At 46.9% G+C, this 21158-nt stretch overlaps 1 protein-coding gene across 1 annotated transcript in view; it reads right to left on the bottom strand.

Moving 5' to 3' along the window:
- Window positions 1–2545: 2545 nt before the first annotated feature.
- LOC142194291 (hemicentin-1-like) overlaps window positions 2546–21158 on the bottom strand; it is a 193247-nt gene continuing 174634 nt past the window's right edge. The window contains exon 14 of the mRNA XM_075263333.1: window positions 2546–2743. Within this exon, the coding sequence (XP_075119434.1) occupies window positions 2668–2743 (76 nt within the window). The 3' untranslated portion in view covers window positions 2546–2667. The remainder of the gene's footprint in view (window positions 2744–21158) is intronic.

The following is a 21158-nucleotide window of genomic DNA, read 5'->3' on the forward strand; positions in this document are numbered from 1 at the left end:
GAAGATAATTGGTGCTAAGATTGAACCCTGAGGAACCTCAACAGCAAGAAGAAATGAAGAAGAGCTAGGACTGAACCCTAAGGACGAAGAAGTGAAACTGAGAAAGGACTGAACCTTGAGGAACCCAAAAGCAAGAGGTGAAGAGAAGCTAGGTCTGAACCCTGAGGAACCTCAACAGTAAGAAGAAGACAATTGGAGCTAAGACTGAACCTCGGGGAGGAGTGAGCCCTGATGAACATTAAGGGGAAAATGTATGGAGACAGAACCAAGAAGGAAGCAAAATAAGGTAGATTATTACTCACCAGAGACAAAAGTAAAAGCATCTTCACAGCAACAACAGGAATCACTGCATTAAGAAGGATCTGATGAGAGGATCCTGAGACTGTAACAAGAAAAACAGAATATATAGAAGATCAGTGTGTATGGCATAGCCATGGTTTATGAAAGCTCTACCACCCTCAGTAACACCCAGCAAATGGCCTCTATGTCACCCTATTAATATCCCGTCACATACACAATGTTCCAGCCTGATAAGTGGGTTTGTCTGCAAGGGGTTCATTTACTTCCTCTCACCTTCTACTCAGTCTGCAAAGTGAACACATATCACACCTCAACATAATGCACAAACTCCAGATGTATACCACCATAACCTAATGAATTCCTGGGCCAATAGATCCCGACACGTACCACTGCTATCCACTGGTCAAATGGTTAAACACCCTTTTAGAAGGCAGTGGATGTGTATACAAACTGGGACTAACTGTAAAATAATCATTTTCGTATGAAACGGTTCAGTGCTTTCAAACAATACCAAAGAGACAAAATGAAACAACATACAACACTCAATAGTCACATCAGTGCAGGGACTCCATTAAAGGTGAAGGAGTCCCTTCATTAGCTGCTAGAGGTACAACAAATGCACATTTTGTGGCACAGAGATCGCCCGAGATGAACAACAGTTATTAATAACTGGCCCATCTCAGCTCATCGGATGATCCGTGTACCAGAAAATGGTGATGGCGAGGTTCTCAGAATCATAATAGTTACGTTTATATATGACTAGTGATGTGGTTTTTACAGTTCTCCAGAAAGCAGTGGACTATGTCAGACCTGTATTTTATGTCTGGGGAAGCCTTTATCTCAATAAAGTGTTATTTTTCTCTGCATTTTACGCTTTACTAAGCAGGGGTGAATCTACCCCTTTCGCCGCCCGAGGCGAACTACAGAAAGCCGCCCCCCCCCCCCCCGGGAGGAGGAGAGGGAGCGAAGGGGTGTGGTGGAGCGCAGGGAGCATGGTGGCACGAAGGGGGCGGGGCTTAGCGCCGTTCGCAGGCAGAGAGCAGGCACGGAGAAGACCTGCTCTCTGCCTGAGCGTGAGGGGAGGCTGCTGGAGCAGCGCTGCTCCAGTGGCCTCCCCAAACCACCGCTCGGTGCTAAGCCAGTCCAGGACAGCTTGTCCTGGACTGGCTTAGATAATCAAAAATGCCGCCCTCCCTGGGGTCCTGACATAGCGCCGCCTGAAGCGCTCACTTCAGGTCGCCTCATGGGAGGTGCGGCGCTGTTACTAAGCCTAAGCACCATTACTAACTAAGGCTACAGCTTATAACTAATACAATGAAAGAACACTAACCCTCTTTACTATTACCCTAGTACTCAAAACTAGCAGGGGTACCGGAAAGAGCCAGGCAGAGTCAAAACTTGACCATCTGAAGTGACAGCACTGAAGCTGAAGGTCAGTATTCCTTATTGGCACTCCTTCCTAATCACCAGTAAATGTGGTATAGAAGATGTGAGGTGTGTATAATACCCCAGTAATACCCCTCCTACCTGTAATCTCTAGTACACAAGGTATGGAAGGTGTGAGATGTATATAATACCCCAGTAATACCCCTCTTACTTGTAATCTCCAGTACAAGGGGTATAGAAGATGTGAGGTGTGTATAATACCCCAGTAATACCCCTCCTACCTGTAATCTCTAGTACACAGGGTATAGAAGGTGTGAGGGGTGTATAATACCCCAGTAATACCCCTCTTACCTGTAATCTCCAGCTGGTATTCTCGGGTCTCCTCACTGACTGGGTTTGTGATATGGACATGGAGTCTCCTCCCGGCATCGTCTATCTGGGCACTCGGGATGATCATGGTCCTATTGTCATCTATCAGCCGGTATCGGTCAGGGACAGGCCCCCCGTCCACCTCCCAGGTCACAGCCGCCTCCTCTCCAGAGAACTGGACGCTCACAGCAATGTCCTGACCCAGCTGGCTGGAGTTACTGGTGATGTTGGAGACGAGAACTGGATCTGGAAGTATCAGGAGAAGGTCGGTCACCATCAGTCATGTGACATCAGCAAGGACATGACTCTAGGGGCTGGAGATAGAGTGCTAGCTCTGCTGTCAGTATTATCTCACCTAGTACAGTGATGTTCATAGAGCGCAGCGATGTCTCTTGACTCCTGTGAAATGTAATTTTATATAGACAGGAGTCGTTCTTCCCGACATCTGTCAGGGTCCAGCACCCGCTACTTGTGTCCAGGTGCAGTCTGGGATCAGACAGATTTTGGGTAAAGTGGCGGTGACACCAGAGTGTTATCAGGTTCAGGTCTTCATCTCCACAGTCTCTGTACAACTTCAGGGCGCCGTCTGTTTGATCACATTTCATGCTGCAGTCAGTGATGTCTGATCCTCTCCGTATGTAGACTCTTCCTGATGAGAGTGATAGTGCGGTCAGGATGATGAGGAGACCTGTGGAGACATAAGAGGAGAACAGTCCCTGTGTCAGTCCATGGTTTTTATTACTTAATGGATTTGTCCAGGAATTGGACTAGCTATGGGGGGAAACATTAATAAAAACATAGAAATAAAGTGTAAAAATCCGCTCCAACCAGAAGGAAGAAAATTCAAACGTCCAAGGTTGTCGAGTGAAAATATTCCAGCTTTATTAAATATCCATTTAAAAACTGTGGGTTTCGGTCACAAGAAGGCTACGCGTTTCGGTGCAATTGCACCTTCGTCACGGCATAAACAATTCAGTAACTTCCATCACTTTTAAAAGAAACACCAGACCTATGATCCCACCCCCTTAATTACATTTCCCGTTTTTTTTTATATAAATCAACAACTTTATAGACAACCTCAGATAATATAAACATCAGACATACAAATTGACCATAATGCCATCATCAACATCAATATCAGAATTCATTTAAAACAAAATATAAATCCCTTACCTACAGCATTGTTTTCCCCAAAACTCCAACACATCGTTACATTGTAACTTCATCTGTCCCTCCATCTATATTCATCATGTCGAGCAAATTTCCTTAACCTACGGATCGCTGTATGGACCAAAAAGGAGGAATCAAGCCTACTTCTAACATCCTACCCATCTCATTAGAAAGAGACTTTCTAAAACTACCCGTCCCATAGTGCTAAGTTGTTAAGAGTACAACTACGGATCGCTATAGAGACCAAAAAGGAATATTTATCAATCCCAAGGGATCTTATCGGTACAATACCGGTTTTTTGCTTTTGTAACTAATCTTAATTTGCCTTAGTTATAAAATTCCAATAAATCTAGTGAAAGAGAAACTAATTGTATAAGATGGTACTTTCATTTTCAAAAAATAAATAAACGAGAGCTCAGATCTAATGTTTAGACCTCCCGGACTGCGTGTACCTAGTCTCATGATCCAATAAGCTTCTCTTAGGAGTAGTTTTTTCCTCCAATCTTTCCCCCTTACTGGCTCCTTTACTTGTTCTATGGCGTAAAAACATAAATTCGAAGTATCTCCACCATGTACCTGCCCAAAATGTCTAGATGCATTTGAGGTATTTTCAACTGACTTGCAACAGTCTGAAATATGCTCAGAAATTCTATTCTTTAGTGGCCTGATGGAACAACCCACATATAATTTATTACATGCACTGCACTCAATTATATAGACTGTATGATCACTATTACAGTTCATGAATGACTTAATGTCAAAAACCTCCGAATTCTCTGCATCACTAAAAGTTTTTTTCTTCTTAGCATATTTGCACATTGTGCACCGATTTTGGCCACATTTAAAAAAACCTTTCAAGTCCAACCAATTCCTATTGTTTGCATACTTCCTGTTTTTAAACATGCTTGGAGATAATTGATCTCCCACAGTCTGACCTCGTTTTGCGACAAATCTAATGCCGTTTTTCAAAATATCCCTTGTAGTGGCATCCTGGCATAAAATAGTCATATTCCGTTTGAACGCTGATATAATGGCATTATATTGGCGACTGTAAGGGGTTGAAAAAACTAATTTATTGTTATCTAACCTTTGATCTTGATCCTTTATATTTTCCAAAAGCGATTTTTGTGATTTAGTACCCACAATATTGATTGCTCTTTTAAGAGACCAATCTGGGTAACCCCGACATCGTAGTCTATCCACTGTTATTTTTTGTTGTTTTAAATATTCTACATTGGATGTACACGCTCTCCGTGTCCTATGCAATTCTCCCACCGGGATTGCCTTTAGAACATGTTGTGGGTGATGACTTGAAGCTAGTAAAACCGAGTTTCCAGCTGTAGGCTTTCTATATAAACTTGTCTCCACTTTATTCGTCATCAGATTACCTCTAAGCAAAATGTCCAAAAAAGAGATCTCATCCTGTGTCTGAAAAAACGTAAACTTCAAACCCAAACCATTTGAATTGAGATATTGGACAAACTCTGGTACGGCCGCTACTTCCCCCTGCCAAACGACAAGGATATCATCAATGTAGCAGCCGTACCAGAGTAAATTGTCACAGAAAGGGTTATCAGTTGAAAAAATAGTAAATTCCTCCCAACACGAAAGAAATATATTCGCGAGGGAGGGGGAAAAGGAAGCCCCCATAGGGGCTCCCTTTATCTGCATTTACATGATTTGTCCAGGAATTGGACTAGCTATGGGGGGAAACATTAATAAAAACATACTCACCTGTCCTCAGTTCTCCATTGTCCACCTCAGTTTGTTCAGTCACGTGCCATGTCTTTGGGCCCCATGTGACTACCCAGTGGTCGGTGGAGAGAGACTGGTGACGTGACCAAGGCACGACGCACGACTGGACGGAATACGGCGCTGAACAACGGAGCACTGGGGACAGGTGAGTATGTTTTTGCATGTTACAGCTTCCCCAGGCCCCTCTCTCGTCCTAATCCTGGAGAACCCCTTTAACTGTCCATATTCTATAGCAGCGATGTCTGAGCATTGTGCAGCCTTAACATACTCACTTTTATATGAGCACTATATAGCCATATTATGGCCCTGTAATATGAGACGTATAAGGTGCTATTAACACTTTTAGCGATCGGATGGCAGTGTTATTTCAAAGTACTGAAAAACATAAAAATTAGGATTTGTGTGAGGCTATTATTGGAGAATTGTACGGCACTACCATTTGGTGATTGTATGGCAGTATTATTGGGGATTGTATGGCATTACTACTTCGGAATACTCTGCACTATCAATTAGGCACTGCACGAGGATTGTATGGCACTACCATTTAGCACTATTATCTGGTTATTATATGGAAGTATTATCTGGTGATTATATGGCAGTATTATCTGGTGATTATATGGCAGTATTATCTAGTGATTATATGGCAGTATTATCTGGTGATTAAATAACAGTATTATTTGGTGATTATATGGCAGAATTATTGGGGATTGTATGGCAGTATTATTTGGTGATTATATGGCAGTATTATCTGGTGATTATATGGCAGAATTATTGGGGATTGTATGGCAGTATTATTTGGTGATTATATGGCAACATTATCTGGTGATTATATGGCAGAATTATTGGTGATTATATGGCAGTATTATCTGGTTATATGGCAGTATTATTTGGTGATTATATGGCAGTATTATCTGGTTATATGGCAGTATTATTTGGTGATTATATGGCAGTATTATCTGGTTATATGGCAGTATTATTTGGTGATTATATGGCAGTATTATTTGGTGATTATATGGCAGTATTATTTGGTGATTATATGGCAACATTATCTGGTGATTATATGGCAGAATTATTGGGGATTGTATAGCAGTATTATTGGGGATTGTATGGCGCTACTCTACACTATCAATTAGGCTCTGTATGGGGATTGCATGGCACTACCATTTAGCACTATTATTTGGTGATTATATGGCAGTATTATTTGGTGAGTATATGGCAGTATTATTTGGTGATTATATGACAGTAATATTGGCGATTGTATGGCACTACCATTTGACACTATTATCTGGCAGTATTATTTGGTGGTTCCTGCTTGCACACAAAATACCCAATGTAATTTGGCATCTTTAATATACATTTTTTTGCAGACTAATTTAATTTCTATAATACAGCCACTTTCTAGTTGGTTCTATAAGTATTATTTGGTTATTGTATGGCAGTATTATTTAGGGGTTGTGTTAGACTATTCTTTGAGGATAATATGGCAGTATTATTTGATGATATGGCAGTATTATTTGAGACTCTAGACACTACAATATAAGGGGTTTAGTCAGGCTATTATTTGAGGATTATATGGCAGTATTATTTAGTTATCATATGGTGTTTGATATTTATCTCAGTACTTACGAGGGAGCGACAGAAACTTCTGCACCTTTGATGTACAATTTTAGAAGGTGTAAATAGCAGGAAATAGAATAACGAGCTTTCAACTAAAACCACAAACACAAACACCCCCCCCCCAGCACATTAATAACAGGCCCGCTAACACCTCACCCTCAGGCTTCTATCACAGAAGGATCTTTAGGTTGTTTTACATGTTCTCGAGCATTAGATCCTGTAGAAGATGTTTCTTCAGCTCTCAGGTCTGATCTCTGTGCCGGCCACACTGGACAGGATATGGTGCTGCCTCCGACCTCTGTATCCTGCCTCATCTATAACACGTGGTCATCGAGCAAACCCCCCCCCCCCCATACCTGAGCTGAGCGGTGCAAAAAAAAAAAAGGCACCCCCTACCAAGCTATATATATGCATACTATTGTCAGGGTGCCAAATGAACCTTAACACAATGTGTATATACAGTGTTGGCCAAAAGTATTGGCCCCCCTGCAGTTTTGTCAGATAATCCTCGGTGTCCCCCAGATAATGATTACAAGCACAAACTCTTTGGTAATATCTTCATTTATTTTGCTTGCAATGAAAAAAACACAAAAGAGAATGAAAAAAAGTCACATCATTGATCATTTTACACAAAACTCCAGAACTGGTGCGGACAGAAGTATTGGCACCCTCAGCCTAATACTTGGTAGCACAACCTTTAGACACAATAACTGCGCACAACCGCTCCCGCTAACCAGCAATGAGTTTCTTACAAGGCTCTGCTGGAATCTTAGACCCTTCTTCTTTGGCAAACTGCTCGCGGTCCCCCCTGAGATGTGAAGGGGGCCTTCTCCAAACTGCCACCAAGAGATCTCTCCCCCTCCCCCACAGGTGTTCTATGGGATTCAGGGCTGGACTCATTGCTGCCACTTTACAAGTCTCCAGGGCTTTCTCTCACCACCATTTTCTAGTGCTGACCTGAAGTGTGTTTTGGGTCCTTGTCCTGCTGGAAGAGCCCTGACCTCTGAGGGAGACCCAACTTTCTCACACTGGGCCCTACATGATGCTGCACAATGTGTTGGTCGTCTTCAGACTTCATAATGCCATGCACACGGTCAAGCAGTCCAGTGCCAGAGGCAGCAAAGCAACCCCAAACCATCAGGGACCTCCGCCATGTCTGACTGTAGGGGGCGTCTTCTTCTCTCTGAAGGCCTCTTTTTTCCCTGTAATCTCTATGTTGAGGCCTTTTCCTACTTTTGTCTCCTCTGACCAGAGAACATTCTTCCAGAACGGTTTTGGCTTTCTCAGGTAAGTTTTGGCAAACTCCAGCCTGGCTTCTGTCTCTGGGTAAGAAGTGGGGTCTTCCTGGGTCTCCTCCCATACAGTCCCTTCTCATTCAGACGCTGACACTGGATAGTACGGGGTGACACTGTTGTACCCTCGGACTGCAGGGCAGCTTGGACTTGTTTGGATGTTAGTCGAGGTTCTTTATCCACCATCCGCACAATCTTGCGGTGAAATCTCTCAACAATTTTTCTTTTCCGTCCACATCTCGGGAGGTTAGCCACAGTGCCATGGGCTTTACACTTCTGGATGACACTGCGCACGGTAGACACAGGAACATTCAGGTCTTTGGAGATGGACTTGTAGCCTTGAGATTGCTCATGCTTCCTCACAATTTTGCTTCTCAAGTCCTCAGACAGTTCTTTGGTCTTCTTTCTTTTCTCCATGCTCAATGTGGTCACACAAGGACACAGGACAGAGGTGGAGTCAACTTTAATCCATTTCAACTGGCTGCAAGTGTGATTTAGTTATTGCCACCACCTGTTAGGTGCCTCAGGTAAGTAACAGGTGCTGTTAATTACACAAATTAGAGAAGCATCACATGATTTTTCAAACAGTGCCAATTAGAGATGAGCGAACACTAAAATGTTCGAGGTTCGAAATTCGATTCGAACAGCCGCTCAATGTTCGTGTGTTCGAACGGGTTTCGAACCCCATTATAGTCTATGGGGAACAGATACTCGTTAAGGGGGAAACCCAAATCCGTGTCTGGAGGGTCACCAAGTCCACTATGACACCCCAGGAAATGATGCCAACACCTCTGGAATGACACTGGGACAGCAGGGGAAGCATGTCTGGGGGCATCTAACACACCAAAGACCCTCTATTACCCCAACATCACAGCCTAACAACTACACACTTTACACACTCAATACCACCTCTCTGACAGTAGGAAAACACCTTGAAACATGTGTATTTGGCACTTGCAGTGAGGAGAGCTTGTCACCAGCAGTGAATTTGGCCCTTGTAGTAAGTTGAGGTTGGCACCAACATTTGTTTTGAAAATCAGGGTGGATTGAGCCTCTAACCAGCAGAGTTTGGGCAAATTCATGGTGGAGGGAGCCTCTAAAAACCCCAGTTTGGACCAATTCATGGTGGAGGGAGACTCTAAAAACCCCAGTTTGGACCAATTCATGGTGGAGGGAGCCTCTAAAAACCCCAGTTTGGACCAATTCATGGTGGAGGGAGCCTCTAACCAGCCCAGTTTGGGCAAATTCATGGTGGAGGGAGCCTCTAACCAGCCCAGTTTGGACCAATTAATGGTGGAGGGAGCCTCTAACCAGCCCAGTTTGGACCAATTAATGGTGGAGGGAGCCTCTAACCACCCCAGTTTGGACCAATTCATGGTGGAGGGAGCCTCTAACCAGCCCAGTTTGGACCAATTCATGGTGGAGGGAGCCTCTAAAAAACCCAGTTTGGACCAATTCATGGTGGAGGGAGCCTCTAAACAGCCCAGTTTGGGCAAATTCATGGTGGAGGGAGCCTCTAACCACCCCAGTTTGGACCAATTCATGGTGGAGGGAGCCTCTAAACAGCCAAGTTTGGACCAATTCATGGTGAAGGGAGCCTCTAAAAACCCGTTTGGACCAATTCATGGTGGAGGGAGCCTCTAACCAGCCCAGTTTGGGCAAATTCATGGTGGAGGGAGCCTCTAAACAGCCCAGTTTGGGCAAATTCATGGTGGAGGGAGCCTCTAACCAGCCCAGTTTGGACCAATTCATGGTGGAGGGAGCCTCTAACCAGCCCAGTTTGGGCAAATTCATGGTGGAGGGAGCCTCTAAACAGCCCAGTTTGGGCAAATTCATGGTGGAGGGAGCCTCTAACCAGCCCAGTTTGGACCAATTAATGGTGGAGGGAGCCTCTAAACAGCCAAGTTTTGGGAAATTCATGGTGGAGGGAGCCTCTAACCAGCCCAGTTTGGACCAATTCATGGTGGAGGGAGCCTCTAACCAGCCCAGTTTGGACCAATTCATGGTGGAGGGAGCCTCTAACCAGCCCAGTTTGGACCAATTCATGGTGGAGGGAGCCTCTAACCAGCCCAGTTTGGACCAATTCATGGTGGAGGGAGCCTCTAAAAAACCCAGTTTGGACCAATTCATGGTGGAGGGAGCCTCTAAACAGCCCAGTTTGGGCAAATTCATGGTGGAGGGAGCCTCTAACCACCCCAGTTTGGACCAATTCATGGTGGAGGGAGCCTCTAAACAGCCAAGTTTGGACCAATTCATGGTGAAGGGAGCCTCTAAAAACCCGTTTGGACCAATTCATGGTGGAGGGAGCCTCTAACCAGCCCAGTTTGGGCAAATTCATGGTGGAGGGAGCCTCTAAACAGCCCAGTTTGGGCAAATTCATGGTGGAGGGAGCCTCTAACCAGCCCAGTTTGGACCAATTAATGGTGGAGGGAGCCTCTAAACAGCCAAGTTTTGGGAAATTCATGGTGGAGGGAGCCTCTAACCAGCCCAGTTTGGACCAATTCATGGTGGAGGGAGCCTCTAACCAGCCCAGTTTGGACCAATTAATGGTGGAGGGAGCCTCTAAACAGCCAAGTTTTGGGAAATTCATGGTGGAGGGAGCCTCTAACCAGCCCAGTTTGGACCAATTCATGGTGGAGGGAGCCTCTAAACAGCCCAGTTTGGGCAAATTCATGGTGGAGGGAGCCTCTAAAAAACCCAGTTTGGACCAATTCATGGTGGAGGGAGCCTCTAATTAGCCCAGTTTGGACCAATTAATTGTGGAGGGAGCCTCTAACCAGCCCAGTTTGGACCAATTAATGGTGGAGGGAGCCTCTAACCACCCCAGTTTGGACCAATTCATGGTGGAGGGAGCCTCTAAACAGCCAAGTTTGGACCAATTCATGGTGGAGGGAGCCTCTAAAAACCCCAGTTTGGACCAATTCATGGTGGAGGGAGCCTCTAACCAGCCCAGTTTGGGCAAATTCATGGTGGAGGGAGCCTCTAAACAGCCCAGTTTGGGCAAATTCATGGTGGAGGGAGCCTCTAACCAGCCCAGTTTGGACCAATTAATGGTGGAGGGAGCCTCTAAACAGCCAAGTTTTGGGAAATTCATGGTGGAGGGAGCCTCTAACCAGCCCAGTTTGGACCAATTCATGGTGGAGGGAGCCTCTAACCAGCCCAGTTTGGACCAATTCATGGTGGAGGGAGCCTCTAACCAGCCCAGTTTGGACCAATTCATGGTGGAGGGAGCCTCTAACCAGCCCAGTTTGGACCAATTCATGGTGGAGGGAGCCTCTAAAAAACCCAGTTTGGACCAATTCATGGTGGAGGGAGCCTCTAAACAGCCCAGTTTGGGCAAATTCATGGTGGAGGGAGCCTCTAACCACCCCAGTTTGGACCAATTCATGGTGGAGGGAGCCTCTAAACAGCCAAGTTTGGACCAATTCATGGTGAAGGGAGCCTCTAAAAACCCGTTTGGACCAATTCATGGTGGAGGGAGCCTCTAACCAGCCCAGTTTGGGCAAATTCATGGTGGAGGGAGCCTCTAAACAGCCCAGTTTGGGCAAATTCATGGTGGAGGGAGCCTCTAACCAGCCCAGTTTGGACCAATTCATGGTGGAGGGAGCCTCTAATTAGCCCAGTTTGGACCAATTAATTGTGGAGGGAGCCTCTAACCAGCCCAGTTTGGACCAATTAATGGTGGAGGGAGCCTCTAACCACCCCAGTTTGGACCAATTCATGGTGGAGGGAGCCTCTAAACAGCCAAGTTTGGACCAATTCATGGTGGAGGGAGCCTCTAAAAACCCCAGTTTGGACCAATTCATGGTGGAGGGAGCCTCTAACCAGCCCAGTTTGGGCAAATTCATGGTGGAGGGAGCCTCTAAACAGCCCAGTTTGGGCAAATTCATGGTGGAGGGAGCCTCTAACCAGCCCAGTTTGGACCAATTAATGGTGGAGGGAGCCTCTAAACAGCCAAGTTTTGGGAAATTCATGGTGGAGGGAGCCTCTAACCAGCCCAGTTTGGACCAATTCATGGTGGAGGGAGCCTCTAACCAGCCCAGTTTGGACCAATTCATGGTGGAGGGAGCCTCTAACCAGCCCAGTTTGGACCAATTCATGGTGGAGGGAGCCTCTAACCAGCCCAGTTTGGACCAATTCATGGTGGAGGGAGCCTCTAAAAAACCCAGTTTGGACCAATTCATGGTGGAGGGAGCCTCTAAACAGCCCAGTTTGGGCAAATTCATGGTGGAGGGAGCCTCTAACCACCCCAGTTTGGACCAATTCATGGTGGAGGGAGCCTCTAAACAGCCAAGTTTGGACCAATTCATGGTGAAGGGAGCCTCTAAAAACCCGTTTGGACCAATTCATGGTGGAGGGAGCCTCTAACCAGCCCAGTTTGGGCAAATTCATGGTGGAGGGAGCCTCTAAACAGCCCAGTTTGGGCAAATTCATGGTGGAGGGAGCCTCTAACCAGCCCAGTTTGGACCAATTCATGGTGGAGGGAGCCTCTAACCAGCCCAGTTTGGGCAAATTCATGGTGGAGGGAGCCTCTAAACAGCCCAGTTTGGGCAAATTCATGGTGGAGGGAGCCTCTAACCACCCCAGTTTGGACCAATTCATGGTGGAGGGAGCCTCTAAACAGCCAAGTTTGGACCAATTCATGGTGAAGGGAGCCTCTAAAAACCCGTTTGGACCAATTCATGGTGGAGAGAGCCTCTAACCAGCCCAGTTTGGGCAAATTCATGGTGGAGGGAGCCTCTAAACAGCCCAGTTTGGGCAAATTCATGGTGGAGGGAGCCTCTAACCAGCCCAGTTTGGACCAATTCATGGTGGAGGGAGCCTCTAACCAGCCCAGTTTGGGCCAATTCATGGTGGAGGGAGCCTCTAAACAGCCCAGTTTGGGCAAATTCATGGTGGAGGGAGCCTCTAACCAGCCCAGTTTGGACCAATTAATGGTGGAGGGAGCCTCTAAACAGCCAAGTTTTGGGAAATTCATGGTGGAGGGAGCCTCTAACCAGCCCAGTTTGGGCAAATTCATGGTGGAGGGAGCCTCTAAACAGCCCAGTTTGGGCAAATTCATGGTGGAGGGAGCCTCTAACCAGCCCAGTTTGGACCAATTAATGGTGGAGGGAGCCTTTAAACAGCCAAGTTTTGGGAAATTCATGGTGGAGGGAGCCTCTAACCAGCCCAGTTTGGACCAATTCATGGTGGAGGGAGCCTCTAACCAGCCCAGTTTGGACCAATTCATGGTGGAGGGAGCCTCTAAACAGCCCAGTTTGGGCAAATTCATGGTGGAGGGAGCCTCTAAAAAACCCAGTTTGGACCAATTCATGGTGGAGGGAGCCTCTAATTAGCCCAGTTTGGACCAATTAATTGTGGAGGGAGCCTCTAATCAGCCCAGTTTGGACCAATTAATGGTGGAGGGAGCCTCTAACCTGCCCAGTTTGGACCAATTAATGGTGGAGGGAGCCTCTAACCACCCCAGTTTGGACCAATTCATGGTGGAGGGAGCCTCTAACCAGCCCAGTTTGGACCAATTCATGGTGGAGGGAGCCTCTAACCAGCCCAGTTTGGACCAATTCATGGTGGAGGGAGCCTCTAAAAAACCCAGTTTGGACCAATTCATGGTGGAGGGAGCCTCTAAACAGCCCAGTTTGGGCAAATTCATGGTGGAAGGAGCCTCTAACCAGCAGAGTTGTGGGAAAGCAGGGTGGAGGGAGCCTCTAACCAGCAGAGTTGGTGGAAATCAGGGTGGAGGGAGCCTCTAACCAGCAGAGTTGGGGGAAATCATGTTGGAGGGAGCCTAGTATTAGCAGAATTGTGCAACGCTTATGGTGGATGAGTATGAGGATGCGGAGGAATTGGAGAGGTTGAGTACAGACATGGAGTTTCATGTTGGGGTGCTTTACACAGGTGGGCACAAAAATGAAGGCTCTATCCAGTGGTGGTTCATTTTTATCAAAGTGAGCCGGTCGGCACTCTCAGCTGACAGACGGGTGCGCTTGTCAGTGATGATGCCACCGGCTGCACTGAACACCCTCTCAGATAGGACGCTGGCGGCAGGACAGGACAGCACCTCCAAGGCATATAGGGCAAGTTCAAGCCACAGGTCCAACTTCGACACCCAATACGTGTAGGGCGCAGAGGGGTCGGAGAGGACAGGGCTGTGGTCGGAAAGGTATTCCCGCAACATGCGCCTATACTTCTCACGCCTGGTGACACTAGGACCCTCCGTGGCGGCACTTTGGCGAGGGGGTGCCATCAAGGTGTCCCAGACCTTAGACAGTGTGCCCCTCGTTTGTGTGGACCGGTGAGAACTTGGTTGCCTACTGGAGGAACTGCCCTCCCTGCCGCCAACGTCACATGCTGGAAACATCTCCATCATATTCTGCACCAATTGCCTGTGGCAAGCATTGATGCGATTGGCCCTCCCCTCTACCGGAATAAAAGACGAGATGTTGTTTTTATACCGGGGGTCAAGGATAGCAAAGATCCAGTACTGGTTGTCCTCCATGATTTTGACAATACGCTTGTCGGTTGTAAAGCACCCCAACATGAACTCAGCCATGTCTGCCACAGTGTTAGTTGGCATGACTCCTCTGGCCCCACCGGAAAGTTCAATCTCCATTTCCTCCTCATCCTCCATGTCTACCCATCCGCGCTGCAACAATGGGACGATTCGAAGTTGCCCGGAAGCCTCCTGTATCACCATCACATCATCGGACAACTCTTCTTCCTCCTCCTCCTCCTCCTCCTCCTCCATTAAACGCAGTGAAGCGGACAGATGTGTGGACCTACTCTCCAGCTGTGACGGATCGGATGCTATCCCTAACTCCTCTGTGTGATCTGAGTTATCCCTGATGTCAATCAGGGATTCTCTCAGAACACACAAGAGCGGGATTGTAAGGCTCACCATCGCATCCTCAGAGCTCACCCTCCTTGTGGACTCCTCAAAGACCCGTAGGATGTCACAAAGGTCTCTCATCCATGGCCACTCATGGATGTGAAACTGAGGCAGCTGACTTTGTGGCACCCTAGGGTTTTGTAGCTGGTATTCCATCAAAGGTCTCTGCTGCTCAACCACTCTATTCAACATCTGAAACGTTGAGTTCCAGCGTGTGGGGACGTCGCACAAAAGCCGGTGTTGTGGCACATGCAGGCGTTGCTGGAGAGATTTTAAGCTAGCAGCGGCTACTGTCGACTTGCGAAAGTGGGCGCACATGCGCCGCACTTTCACCAGTAGCTCTGGAACATTGGGGTAGCTCTTTAGGAAACGTTGCACCACTAGGTTGAAGACGTGGGCCAGGCATGGAACATGTTGGAGTCCGGCAAGCTCCAGAGCTGCTACCAGGTTCCGGCCGTTATCACAAACGACCATGCCTGGGCCCAGGTGCAGCGGCTCAAACCATATTGCCGTCTCATCGAGGAGGGCATCCCTCACCTCGGAGGCAGTGTGCTGTCTGTCCCCCAAGCTGATCAGCTTCAGCACAGCCTGCTGACGTCTACCAACGCCAGTGCTGCAACGTTTCCAACTCGTAGCTGGGGTCAATCTAACAGCGGAGGAGGAGGCGGTGGCGGAGGAGGAGGCGGTGGCGGAGGAGGAGGCGGTAGAGGAGGAGGAGGAGGGGGGTGTTCTTCTCGTGTCCCTGCCAGGAATGTTAGGCGGGGAGACGAGGTACACCGGGCCAGTTTGGGAAGCAGTCCCAGCCTCAACTACATTCACCCAGTGTGCGTCAGTGAAATGTAGCGTCCCTGTCCGCATGCACTTGTCCACGCGTCGGTGGTCAAGTGGACCTTTGTGCAAAGCGCGGAACTAAGGGCCCGCCTGATGTTGAGTGACACGTGCTGGTGCAAGGCGGGGACGGCACACCGGGAGAAGTAGTGACGGCTAGGGACGGCATAGCGAGGTGCCGCAGTTGCCATCAGGTCCAGGAAGGCGGGAGTTTCAACAAGCCGGAACGCCAACATCTCCTGGGCCAGCAGTTTAGCGATGTTGGCGTTCAAGGCTTGCGCGTGTGGGTGGTTAGCAGTGTATTTCTGCCGCCGCTCCAATGTCTGAGAGATGGTGGGTTGTTGTAAAGAAACGCCTGATGGTGCCTTTGATGGTGCAGGAGAAGGAGATAAGACAGGACCAGGGGAGGATGAGGTAGAAGTCAACAAAGTGGCGGAGGCAGATGAAGTGGTGTCCTGGCTCGTCCTCTGGAGTGCATCGCCAGCACAGTCAGCAGTGGCAGTGGCAGAGGCAGAGGCAGAGGCAGTGGCAGTGGCGTGAACGGCAGGCGGCCTTTGTCCTGCCGTTGCTGCCTGCCACTGATTCCAGTGCTTGGATTCCAAATGACGGCGCATTGAAGTGGTGGACAGGTTGCTCTTCTCAGAGCCCCTAATCAATTTCGAGAGGCAAATTGTGCAGACAACACTATATCTGTCCTCGGCGCATTCCTTGAAAAAACTCCACACCTTCGAGAAACGTGCCCTCGAGGTGGGAGTTTTTCGGGGCTGGGTACGAACTGGAACATCTTGGGAGATTCCGGGTGTGGCCTGGCTTCGCCTAAGCTGCTGACCTCTGCCTCTGCCTCTAGCTACCCTTTTTGGTGCTGCACCTGCCTCAACATCCACACTACTTTCCCCGCTTGACATCCCCCCTGTCCAGGTCGGGTCAGTGTCCTCATCATCCACCACTTCCTCTTCCAACTCCTGTCTCATCTCCTCCTCCCGCACAATGCGCCGGTCAACTGGATGCCCTGACGGCAACTGCGTCACATCATCGTCGATGAGGGTGGGTTGCTGGTCATCCACCACCAAATCGAACGGAGATGGAGGAGACTCTAGTGTTTGAGCATCTGGACACAGATGCTCCTCTGTTAGGTTCGTGGAATCGTGACGTGGAGAGGCAGGTTGAGGGACAATGAAAGGAGCGGAGAACAGCTCTGGGGAGCAGGGACAGTTTGGGTTATTGTTCTGTAAAGCTTCGGAATTTTGGGAGGAAGGAAGACAAGACTGTTGGGTAATAGGAGGAGAGGAGGCAGAGTCTGACTGGCTGCTGGACAATGTGCTGTAAGCGTTCTCTGACAGCCATTGCAAGACCTGTTCCTGGTTCTCGGGCCTACTAAGGTTTGTACCCTGCAGTTTAGTTAATGTGGCAAGCAACCCTGGCACTGTGGAGTGGCGCAATGCTTGCTGCCCCACAGGAGTAGGCACGGGACGCCCTGTGGCTTCACTGCTACCTTGCTCCCCAGAACCATTCCCCCGACCTCGCCCACGGCCTCGTCCACGTCCCTTTCCGGGAGCCTTGCGCATTTTGAATTCCTAGTTAGAAATTGGCACTGTATACCAGTAGTAAAAATTGTGGGTGCACGTAACCCCAATATATTCTTTGAATTCCCAGTCAGACAATGGCACTGTATACCAGTAGTAAAAATTGTGGGTGCACGTAACCCCAATATATTCTTTGAATTCCCAGTCAGAAACTGGCACTATATGGCAGTAGCAAGAAATGAGGGTATTTGTATTCCCAATATACTCTTTGAATTCCCAGTCAGACAATGGCACTGTATACCAGTAGTAAAAATTGTGGGTGCACGTAACCCCAATATATTCTTTGAATTACCAGTCAGAAACTGGCACTATATGGCAGTAGCAAGAAATGAGGGTATTTATAACCCCAATATATTCTTTGAATTCCCAGTCAGACAATGGCACTGTATACCAGTAGTAAAAATTGTGGGTGCACGTAACCCCAATATATTCTTTGAATTCCCAGTCAGAAACTGGCACTATATGGCAGTAGCAAGAAATGAGGGTATTTGTATTCCCAATATACTCTTTGAATTCCCAGTCAGACAATGGCACTGTATACCAGTAGTAAAAATTGTGGGTGCACGTAACCCCAATATATTCTTTGAATTCCCAGTCAGAAACTGGCACTATATGGCAGTAGCAAGAAATGAGGGTATTTGTATTCCCAATATACTCTTTGAATTCCCAGTCAGACAATGGCACTGTATACCAGTAGTAAAAATTGTGGGTGCACGTAACCCCAATATATTCTTTGAATTACCAGTCAGAAACTGGCACTATATGGCAGTAGCAAGAAATGAGGGTATTTGTATTCCCAATATACTCTTTGAATTCCCAGTCAGACAATGGCACTGTATACCAGTAGTAAAAATTGTGGGTGCACGTAACCCCAATATATTCTTTGAATTCCCAGTCAGAAACTGGCACTATATGGCAGTAGCAAGAAATGAGGGTATTTGTATTCCCAATATACTCTTTGAATTCCCAGTCAGACAATGGCACTGTATACCAGTAGTAAAAATTGTGGGTGCACGTAACCCCAATATATTCTTTGAATTACCAGTCAGAAACTGGCACTATATGGCAGTAGCAAGAAATGAGGGTATTTGTATTCCCAATATACTCTTTGAATTCCCAGTCAGACAATGGCACTGTATACCAGTAGTAAAAATTGTGGGTGCACGTAACCCCAATATATTCTTTGAATTCCCAGTCAGAAACTGGCACTGTATACCAGTAGTAAAAATTGTGGGTGCACGTAACCCCAATATATTCTTTGAATTACCAGTCAGACACTGGCACTATATGGCAGTAGCAAGAAATGAGGGTATTTGTATTCCCAATATACTCTTTGAATTCCCAGTCAGACAATGGCACTGTATACCAGTAGTAAAAATTGTGGGTGCACGTAACCCCAATATATTCTTTGAATTACCAGTCAGAAACTGGCACTATATGGCAGTAGCAAGAAATGAGGGTATTTGTATTCCCAATATACTCTTTGAATTCCCAGTCAGACAATGGCACTGTATACCAGTAGTAAAAATTGTGGGTGTATATAGCCCCAATTCTATTGCTAGGGGACTTGCAGGGTATTTCTGGGGTGAAGGTGGGGGGGCACACCGTTGGAACGGGTATCGGGGTATATATCGGGTATACGGGAATACACTGACAGTGTATTCCATTCAGGATCCTGGGAAAGCTGGGTTGCGGCGATTGAGCCCATCAGTGCCACGTTACACTGACAAGCTTCTCCCTGGAATTTAGCTCTTACAAGAGCTGTTGGTTGTCTTCTCCTTCCTATCCTAGCCTGTCCCTGCCTACCCAGAATCTAAGCCCTAGCTAGCTGGACGGAAACCTCCGTCCTCGGTGAATTGCAAGCTCAGAATGACGCGAAGCTGGGCGGCGCTGTTCTTTTAAATTAGAGGTCACATGTTTTCGGCAGCCAATGGGTTTTGCCTACTTTTTTCAACGTCACCGGTGTCGTAGTTCCTGTCCCACCTACCCTGCGCTGTTATTGGAGCAAAAAAGGCGCCAGGGAAGGTGGGAGGGGAATCGAGTAATGGCGCACTTTACCACGCGGTGTTCGATTCGATTCGAACATGCCGAACAGCCTAATATCCGATCGAACATGAGTTCGATAGAACACTGTTCGCTCATCTCTAGTGCCAATACTTTTGTCCATCCCCTTTTTATGTTTGCTGTGGAATTATATCCAATTTGGCTTTTTGACAATTCTTTTTGTGGTTTTCCATTGAAGACAAATTAAATGAAGATAATAATACCAAAGAGTTTGTGCTTGCAATCATTTTCTGGAAGAACACGAGTATTATCTGACAGAATTGCAAGGGTGCCAATACTTTTGGCCAACACTGTATTTACACAACACAGAACCATCCTTAATACACACATTTGGTATCAGAACTAACCTTGGCACATATGTATGGTCCCTGCCGTGACTTTTTTTTTTGTTCTTCCATCAATGTAATGGTATATTTATTTCAGAGAGGAAATGGGAAAAAACAGCAATTCTGCTTTTTAAAGGGGTTTTTCCAGGAGTAAAATATTATATTATTATATTAAAAGTATGGTTAAAGGGAGTCTATCACTGCCCCCAGCTACTTTATACCGCTCCTATGGTGATGTAGATGCATTTAACCCCTTCCCGCACATACAGCTGAAATCTGCCAGTGTAGACCGTGGTCTGTGGGACCAAGGTTTACACTGACTGCAGAGTGTGGCCTCTTCCTGATGCAGTCGCAATGTCATAAGTCATCAGTGCCTGCAGTCAGAAAAAGGAGGATGCCCGGCGGCTCTTCATGGGACTTCAGGTACGTATAATACTGTGTGTGTGTGTCTGTGTAAGGGTGGCCTTACTGTGGAGCATAAAATACTGTGGGGGGGTATTGTGGATCATATAATACTGTGGGGGAGGGCATACTGTGGAGTGTATAATACTGTGTAGGGGGTACTGTTGAGCATATAATATTGTGTGGGGTGCTACTATGGAGCGTATAATACTTTGTGGGGGCTACTGTGGAGCATATAATACTGTGTGGGGGGCATACATTGGAGCATATAATATTGTGGGGGGGGTACTGTGGAGCATATAATAGTGTGTGTGGGTGGGGGCTAATGTAGAGCTTATAATACTGTGGGGCCTACTGTGGAGCATATAATACTGTGTAGGGGGAGTCTACTGTGGAGCATATAATATTGTGTGTGGGGACCTACTGTGGAGTATATAATATTGTGTGTGGGCACCTACTGTGGAGCATATAATATTGTGTGTGGGCACCTACTGTGGAGCATATAATATTGTGTGTGGGCACCTACTGTGGAGCATATAATATTGTGTGTGGGCACCTACTGTGGAGCATATAATATTGTGTAGGGGGAGTCTACTGTGGAGCATATAATATTGTTTGTGGGGGGTCCTACTGTGGAGCATATAATACTGTGGGGGGGGGGGTCTACTGCAAAGCATATACAGTGGCAGCCAAAAAAAAAACCACCATTTCACAAAATATGATTGTAGCTAAAATGATTTCTTGTCTTTTTCCATTTCTATCCTGTCTCTCCTGGATGACAAGTATTTGGCAATTTTGTACATGATGTCATGTGACATTTTTCAGTCAATTTCGTAGTAGGAGGTATACATATCACTTGTAGGGACTCCATTTATACGGGTCACATACATTTGACAAAATCCACTGCTGGTGCATTTTTTTTGGCTGCCATTGTAATACTGTCTGGGGGACACTGTGGAACTTATAATACTGTGTGGGGGGCCACTGCGGGGCAGATTGTACTGTCTGGGGTCCCCTCACTATTTATATCACACAGTATGTGTTTTATAGCAGACATGATATTAGTTCAGGCTGTAATAACATTGCTCGGTCACTATAAAACAGATCCTGTGCAATGTAAATAGTGAACGTTAATTGTACCAACGTACCAAATGTAGAGACCTTCACCTCAGTACAAAGT

The sequence above is a fragment of the Leptodactylus fuscus genome, chromosome 2 (assembly GCF_031893055.1).
Source record: "Leptodactylus fuscus isolate aLepFus1 chromosome 2, aLepFus1.hap2, whole genome shotgun sequence".
NCBI classification, from domain to species: Eukaryota; Metazoa; Chordata; class Amphibia; order Anura; family Leptodactylidae; genus Leptodactylus; species Leptodactylus fuscus.